This window comes from Microchirus variegatus, assembly GCF_963457635.1.
Source record: "Microchirus variegatus genome assembly, chromosome: 5".
NCBI lineage: Eukaryota > Metazoa > Chordata > Actinopteri > Pleuronectiformes > Soleidae > Microchirus > Microchirus variegatus.
The window spans coordinates 7681516-7689444 of NC_139806.1; the positions used below are offsets into that span (position 1 = coordinate 7681516).

General features: G+C 42.4%; 1 protein-coding gene across 3 annotated transcripts; it reads right to left on the reverse strand.

Annotated features, from left to right (window-relative positions):
* Window positions 1-21: 21 nt before the first annotated feature.
* LOC310927863 (heterogeneous nuclear ribonucleoprotein C-like) lies at window positions 22-7532 on the reverse strand. 3 transcript variants are annotated; one of them, XM_083890269.1, is made up of 9 exons: window positions 7391-7532; window positions 5248-5359; window positions 3806-4071; window positions 3578-3611; window positions 3065-3115; window positions 2783-2958; window positions 1783-1896; window positions 1463-1626; window positions 22-643 (listed from the first exon to the last, which is right to left on the reverse strand). In XM_083890269.1, the coding sequence occupies exons 2-9, from the start codon at window positions 5250-5252 to the stop codon at window positions 548-550; spliced, it is 906 nt and encodes a 301-aa protein (XP_083746395.1). In that variant the 5' UTR covers window positions 5253-5359; window positions 7391-7532; the 3' UTR covers window positions 22-547. The 3 variants fall into 3 exon arrangements, with proteins under 3 accessions (XP_083746395.1, XP_083746394.1, XP_083746396.1); XM_083890268.1 differs by having other exon boundaries at window positions 3065-3118; XM_083890270.1 differs by lacking the exon at window positions 5248-5359 and having other exon boundaries at window positions 3065-3118; window positions 7391-7526.
* Window positions 7533-7929: the final 397 nt, after the last annotated feature.

Here is a 7929-nt window from a genome sequence, read left to right on the forward strand (position 1 = left end):
AAAAGCAAGGGTGGGTCCAACTTTAATATTTTATTGCAATTTATTTCTCAACAGTTAAACGGAAACTAAACAGTATAAAAAACAGACACTGATATACAGACACACAAGATGAAACTCACTGATGAGGAAAAACTAAACAAAACACGCTGAACCTATAAAAAGAAGAAGAAAGAATTGTCGTTTTGTCGCTGAATTTCCGGGGCGTTGCGTTAGGACATGTCCGTCGAGCTGTCGTCTCTGAGAACATTAACAGTCCACGTTTCTGTCTTCACCTGAAGACGGGTAATGACTCGGTAAAAACACAAACCAAAACCTACAGCTAACCATTCCTGCGGTGACACTGGGCAACTGGCAGAAGTAACAAAACATAAAGATGGAGAGAGGGGGGAGGGGAGAAAATCAGCCTTAGGGACAACATCATGTGTGCACCATGCTTTTGTGCGCGTGTTTGTCTTCTGTATCTACAATACGAGTGTTAAAACCGAGTCCGAGTTCCTACTGGAAGCTGCAAACGCCTCGCGAATGTGGGTGTGTGTGCGTGCCGAGCCTACGAGTCCTCTTCGCCGTTGACACTGTCTCCATCGTCGTCACCTTCCACGTGCTCGCCTTCCTCCTCCTCCTCGTCGTCCTCTTGACTCTTCACCTGCACGGTTTGCAACAGAATCATAACATTAAAGGTGCATTATGTAATAAATCTAAAGCAACTGCCCATAAAATCCTCCTAATATGTCACAGAGACTCAGGAATAATGTTCATATAACAAACTGAACTCACCAACAACAACAATACAGACAAAATATTTGCATTAAAAAAAATATTTTGCAGACTGCAAATCATGTTTATGTTTTGAAATCATGTTTTGGCAATGTGGCGCCACCTACTGCCGTCTACCAATCATTGCAGTCAGTAGAGTTTCAGCTGCCGAGCAACTACGGGTTGCCAGTTACGTCAGAAAACGAAACTTAAAAGACCTCGGTATTTTGAATTTGAATGTAGTAACCGTTTTTGGCCAAATTCTTACATATGGCCCCTTTTACTTAAAAGTAGACACACGAGCTGAACATAAAGGAGTTTCACAATAAAAGCAGTGTTGAAATGGTACGGACTCTGGGAAAAGTAGACAGTTTAACTTCAGCAATGTGTTGTGCTTGTGACGCGACAGTGTTCAGCAGACGTTTAACGTGAGGTGAAAGCTTTATTCTCAAAGAGAGTGGTGCCACTTCCTGTGCGGCCTTAGCAAAAGTCAGGGATAGTTAACATGTTGAAGAGAGAAAAGGCGCTAAAAAAAAGAAACATTTGATCATTCCTTCTTGCAGTATTTAGGGTTAAAGTAAAAGCAAACCCTCAACTCTTGACTGCAATCCCTATGTGAATGCAGAGCTGAAACAATTGCAGTTAAATCGATAGATTCGTCCATTAAGAAAATAACCGTTAGCTGCAGCTCTACATGAGCGAGTCTCACCTCGTCCTCCTCCAGCAGATCTCCCTCCTCCTCGTCGTCGTCCTCCTCGTCGTCCGAGTCGTTCATATCCTGGCACTCCCTCTCCCTCTTTAGCACAGCGTCCTTCTTATTGCTCGGGTGAGGTGGTGAAGTCACCTCACCTGGCTCGGTTTTTGAGCTCTTAACTGTTGACAAACACAGGAGACACGCTCAGAATTGACATTAAATTGAGTCTTGAGAGAAATGAGAATTGAAATGGCTGCCTCTGGAGTCTACACATTCATCCGTTTCTATGCAACAGGCCGAGTGAGACGTTAAAAGCGTCCAGGTTTTGTCCGTACCAGACTTCTTGCTGTGGTCCTTCTCCATGCGCTCCAGGCTGTCCAGCAGGTCGTCCACTTTGCTTTTGATTTGGCTCAATTCTCGCTTGATGGTCTGTACCTCGTCCATTTTTACTGCAGAAAACGGGGACGAAGAATGAGATCAAGAACGACTGCGACGATGCTGGGAACTGTATCCTTTTGACCAGGGGTTCTCAAAGTTTTGATACCCGAGGGCCAATTTAGGAACCCAACATTGGACTGAGGGCCGCCAAAGGAAAAAAAAACAAGAAAAAAAACAAGAAAAAAACCCAGAAAGAAATACCATTTGTAATAATTTTAATGACCAGATTGCAGTTCTACAGTTTACACTTATTGGTCTGTATCCAGTAGGGGTGGGGGAAAATTATTGTTATAACTTCTGGGAGAAAAAGGCAGCTAGCCTAAGCTTTTATTTATGCAAGTTATATTTTTGTACAGTAAGCAAGTTCTTTGTATATTTGTATACTGACATATGTATTTGTTTTGAATGAATAAATGTTAACTTTTGTCTTAAGTTTGCCTTTGTGTGATCACATTATCACATTCTCTTATACAAACGCTAGTGTTTTGATGCCATAATTTGCCTTAACACACTATGCATTGTATCAATTTTTGAATCGAGAATCGGAATCAAATCCAATCGTGAGCCACCCAAAGATTCACATCCCTAGTATCCAGTAATGTCCAATAAACATTTAACAAGCTTAGTAGCTCCTGGATTAAAAACTGGAATCAACTATAATTAATTGCGGGCCGCCAGAAATGGCCCGCGTGCCGCACTTTGAGAACCAATGCTTTTGACCGTATTCGTCCTTCAAGTTTTACGAGATAATGGTTGTACAGAATTTATAGCTAGCCAGCTACCATTTTGCCTTTTTTTTTCAGAATAAAAAAAAAACACAGCTACGCGTTAAGACTTTAACAAGTACAGTTGTGCAGTTGTTGGCTTGTCACAGGAAGCGGCGAGAGAGACACTCACTCATTCTGGATGAAGACGTTCTCTGGCTGCTCTTGGAGGACGAGAAGCTGCTGCTCTTGGTTCGCCGGCTGCTCCCTCCGCTGAGGCTGACCCGCGGGCGCTTGGACGGGATCACGGCCCGTGACAAGGGGGGAGGGGGAGGGGGAGCGGGGACGCGGGACGGGTAGGAGTACATTCTGGGGTAAAAAAAAAAAACACAAAAAAAAACCACAAGTTAAATCTGGTCTCAACTCGGGAACACGCTGTTCTCACACGGTTCTGTTAGACGGAAACTCGACTCACCTGTCGTAATAATCTCTTTGAAAGTCGTAGTTGAGGTCGAACGAAGTAGAGCTGCTGCACGGGAGGAGAAGCGACGCGTGTTTAGAAGGAAATACGAAGAGGTGATTAAAAGTATTTCTGAATTACTGGTCATGTCAGGAGAGCTTTAAGTCAAAGCAACAACATCTAACTTGTCTAACTTAATTCCCCTTTAGGCACCTGTTGGACTGACTTGAGCTGCCACGCTGGATGCATGTGACCTGTGTCTCAGGTGAGTGAGCTGCACAGCTCTGTTAAAGGAAGAGAACTCATCTCTCCACAAAATAAACAGTCAAAAATATCTTCGACAGTATTTAAATGCATATTTTCAATTGCAATCTGTGTTTAAAAACCCAGTTGTGTTAAGCTCAGGTCAGCTGTGCTCACTCACATTACATGCATCCTTCTTGCCTGAGACTTGTTTTACGTCTACAGCAGCGACAGTGCTAATATAACCTGTACATGTCTCCAGTAGAACGATTGGTAGTTTTTGACCTGTGTGGTTTGGGTTCCCCGGCCAGGTTGATGTCTACGGGGACAAAACAAAAAAAAACACAGAAAGGAGTCAACACAGGTGCAAACAACGCGGGTGTTTGGTAAGTACCTGAACACCGTTTGACACAAACTACCAATACCTTCACCACAAGACATTTAATCAGTGGATCTCAAAACAATTCACATTATCAAAACGACCTCCTTTCGCTCCAAAAGTTGAATCCTCACCAAGCACTTGTCCAACAATCATCCTGCCGTCTTCTCCCGCAACGGCAGCCCGAGCGTTCCTCTCGTTGGAGTATTGGACAAATGCGTAGCCCTTGTGGACGGAGCAGCCGACGATCTTGCCATACTTGGCGAAGATGGACTCGACGTCGCCTTTGGTCACCAGCAGGGTGTTGAGGTTGCCGATGAAAACCCGGGAGTTGAGGGAGCGCTGGTCCGTCTTGTTGGTGACGTTGCTGGCCATCAGGCTGGAGGTGGTGGGTGAACGGCTGGTAGAAGACAGAAGAGACACAGACAAAAAAAAAAAACACATTTAGCGCTAGAATGAGTCACGTGAATCTCCCCAGTGAAGCAGTGGAGAGTCTGTGAACCTGGATACGTGGAGAGGAGGACTTTCTGTAAAAACCAAGACCGTTAACTCAAAAATAAACTTGCGCCGATGATAAAGGAGACACGCGTCCACACCTGTGTTTATCTATAAGCTTAGAATGAACGTTAAGTTATTATGCTAAGGCTTCAAGCGTAAATCTATAACTGATATTAAAAAGAACGACGGGAAACTATTAAGGAACCGTATCTTAAGTGACTACAACAATCAAATGATGCTTACTTAGATTATACAGGAAGCATTTTCCGTTCAGGGTCTGCCATTTCAGCACATTTATCGTACTTAAGGCAAACTTACAAGAAAGAGGAAGTAAATGTATACAACACAGAAAAGCCTTCAGTGTGAAAGCAACTGCTGTTGCTCTCAGGACTCAGAACTATTAGGATAAAGAGACTCATGTCCTGGCTGTTGTATTACATTATTTACATATAATGTCAATTGTAGAGTTGCTCTGGAAACACGTTCAGTTGCCTTTTAGTGACAAACAATCTAGAATAAAGCCACAGAGCTGGAGTGGAGCGTGGTGGTGCCAGTGATAAATTCTGGGTTTACATGCGACGACGTGTTCGTCAAAAATATATCTGTCATATGTATATTTTACTTTAAACAAGGAGTTTGAAGGTAGGTGATGCAAAAGAACCCAGCATTTGTCAGTGCTTTATAGTACTAGTTTTAGTTTTGGATTTGGTTTCTGTGCATTAATTCTGGCACATTTTTCCTCTACACTCACTTGCCATCTTCTTATGTTTTGTCTAAATAGTGCATAGCAGCATGTGCATTTGTTTATTGTAGTAGCTCTAAGTAACAATACAGAATTGACCTTGAATAGAAAATCACCGAAAAATACCAAACGTGTTTATATTCACTGGGAACTCTTCTGATAATAAATGGGACGTGTTGCTTTTCCCCACACTGAACCCAAGGGGGAATGTGGTCTTGTGTGAATCTGGAAATGGACAGGGAGCCCTCACGCAGGAAAAAACATATCAACAGTAGTGTCATCAACATTAACCCGCTCCACCCGGCTGACAGGGGGAGCCAAACATTCATCACTCACTCCATAGCGTCTGTGTGGAGGGGCTGTCGTCTGTCTGATGTTTGACTCTGTGGCCTGGGTTCAGTTTGGGCTGGTGTCTCGACCTTCACCTTCGCCCCTCGTGAGATTTATACTGAGACGACAGAAAACACACCTCAGTCAAGCTGAGCAGGATTAATCTTGTACCAACTCTTACCTGGTTGAATAGTGTGTGCGTGTATGTGCAGGTGACAGCGACTCAAACACGCCAACTGCTCTTAACATGACCTTCCAATTCAACTCGCCAATTGGGACTTATACACGGCGCTAAACATGTATTCTATGTGCAATATCTGATGTCATAAAATATGATCTGTGCAAACTAAAGTGGCCCTCGTTTAAGAGAAACAAACCAAAACTGGAATTAAACACATCAGACAAACCTTTATTCTTAAGAGAGAATAAGGCCTCATTTGTCAACGTATGCTTCCGTTTGTGTATTGTTGTAAGAGCCTAGGAAATGACACCCTTGTAGAAAGAAATATCCCTTTAACCACAACTCAATCTGTCAAAAAAGACAGATTTTTTTTTACCTCTTAATATCTCACATGCAAAAACATCAGTGTTTGTTTTTGCAATGTCTGTAGTAGGAAACGTGGCTTGTATTACAGTGACGGGCATGTCCCGATTAACTAAATTATCTAATGTCACGTTTCGCCATAATCATAATCTTTGCCAAAATAATATTTAATATATATTTGTATATAAAATATAGACATTGTTTATTAATTTTGGGGGAAAGTAGATTAACTGATGCAGAATTTATTTACAAGGAACTCAATGCACTTGGGATTTTAGTATATTTTAAAGAGGTCTTTACTGACGGAATAATTCCAAGAAAAGCAGTAGGGTAAACATGATTGTTTTTACAACTAGTTGATGGAAATTGTCAAATGGGTGACAAGGGAGACTTAAAACTGCCTGTTTTGCTGTATGCGTTATAAGTGTGTGACAATAACTCATTAGTCTCAAATACAGCTCATTGATTATTTTCTGCGATGGTCCGCAACTACAAACAATCATATATTTCAAAAACAAGATACTAGCTGGGGCGTGTAAGGTTGTTTTATGTAGTGGACACTTGATCATGTGATAGAAGCATAAAGTAAAGTTTTATCTTTGATTGGAAGACCCAGTGATCAGTTTACAATGTGAACACCTGTGTTTCCCGCTGTTACATCCCAAAATGCCTGCTGTGAAAATGGGCCCTGGTTAAACCTGTGTATAGGAGTGAATGTGAAGGCGTGTGTTGATTTGGATACACAGACAGCCATTATTCTCTTTCAAACAAACAACGTTTAATTATTCAAATGTGTGTGTAACGTTGTGTCACAAAATTGCAGCCACTTTAAGTCCAAAGCTTCCAAAGGGAAAAACAAAACAGAAAAATCACTCTTCACCAAGGGAGAGAAAAATATGGCAAAAATCTACTCCACGTTAAAGAAAAATAAAACCAATGGATCATGGGGGGGAAAAATTACCTAAACCACCCACAACACAACCGTTCTGGACCCCAACAGCGCCACCACCTGGCTTCAGTGTGAAACACGGGGCCTGCGCTAGCCTCGGGGGCTCAAAGCCAGTTGGCATGGCCATAATTCGCCGAGCATCAATTGAAAAGCATTAAAATGACATGGCCGCAAACCAGTTCCTCTGCTTGTAAAAAACAAACAAAAAAATCCCGCAAAACGCTTCTGACTGCGCAGTCAACATTAAGCTGGAATCTCTTTACATAGCGACCACTATCAAAAACAAAAGCAGCCAATTAGCTAGTTAGCTAGCTGGTGGGCTGGCAAAAACCATTCAGTCCCGTCAAGGAAGACTCTCCACAATTAACACTGCAAAAATAAGGCTAAAAATGGGATGAGACTGTAGCTACGATGCATCCAAGTCGTCGTGTTTTACTTTGAAAAAAACTGAAAACAAAACAAAACAAAAGCAGCCTTCATGCGTTTGAGGAGGACGGGCGTCTCCAAGCTAGCTGAGCCAGCTACCTCGCTAGCTAGCGCATCATCGCGTTCAGTCCACTCGCAAAACAGCAAAAAACATCGTTGAAAAAAATCCAAAAAGAAAAGAAAAAGGTAGTTTAAAAAATTAAAAAAATGTCTTGGAACAAAATACTCACCACGACCTTTAAGAGTAAAATGTCTTGCTTTCGGTAAAATCTTTCAAATCGTTAAATAGGTCGTCCTTTAAGAGCACAAGTGGTTCGCCCCCCTGAACAGCGAGCTAGCGTTCTTCTAGCCACCGAGCTTAGCGCTACCGGCGGTGGCGCAGTATTTGACGGGGATGCTGGTTTTGTATCACAGAGCAATCAGAGTGAGCGGAGTCGGCCAACGTAAGTGTGTCACGTAAAGAACGCGGTTCGTCTTCTTCTCTTATTGTTTTTTATAGGCGGTTGGCAACCAACTTTTGAGTTCATATTGGTCGTCAAAATTTTGTTTTTACCGTCTTTTACCTCCTAACGTCGTCAGATATTTGAGCTTTACAGCAGCGGGGGAAATGTTGTACTTTTGCAGTGGCGTGCACATGGGGGACGCGGAGTGGTAACACTGTGAGCAAGTGCCCTAAAGTTACATTTATACATGTTTTATTGTTTATAAAGAAGTGTCTTTCTCGTGGAGAAACGTGTTACAGTGTCCTAGTTTTCCTGACAACTTAATT

Excerpts from the sequence above, each read along its gene's own strand:
- LOC310927863 (XM_083890268.1), bottom strand. Across the intron at positions 1,897-2,782 it reads AACGTCTTCATCCAGAATGA|TAAAAATGGACGAGGTACAG; the intron begins GTGAGTGTCTCT and ends CGTTTTCTGCAG. Across the intron at positions 644-1,462 it reads ATCTGCTGGAGGAGGACGAG|GTGAAGAGTCAAGAGGACGA; the intron begins GTGAGACTCGCT and ends CAAACCGTGCAG.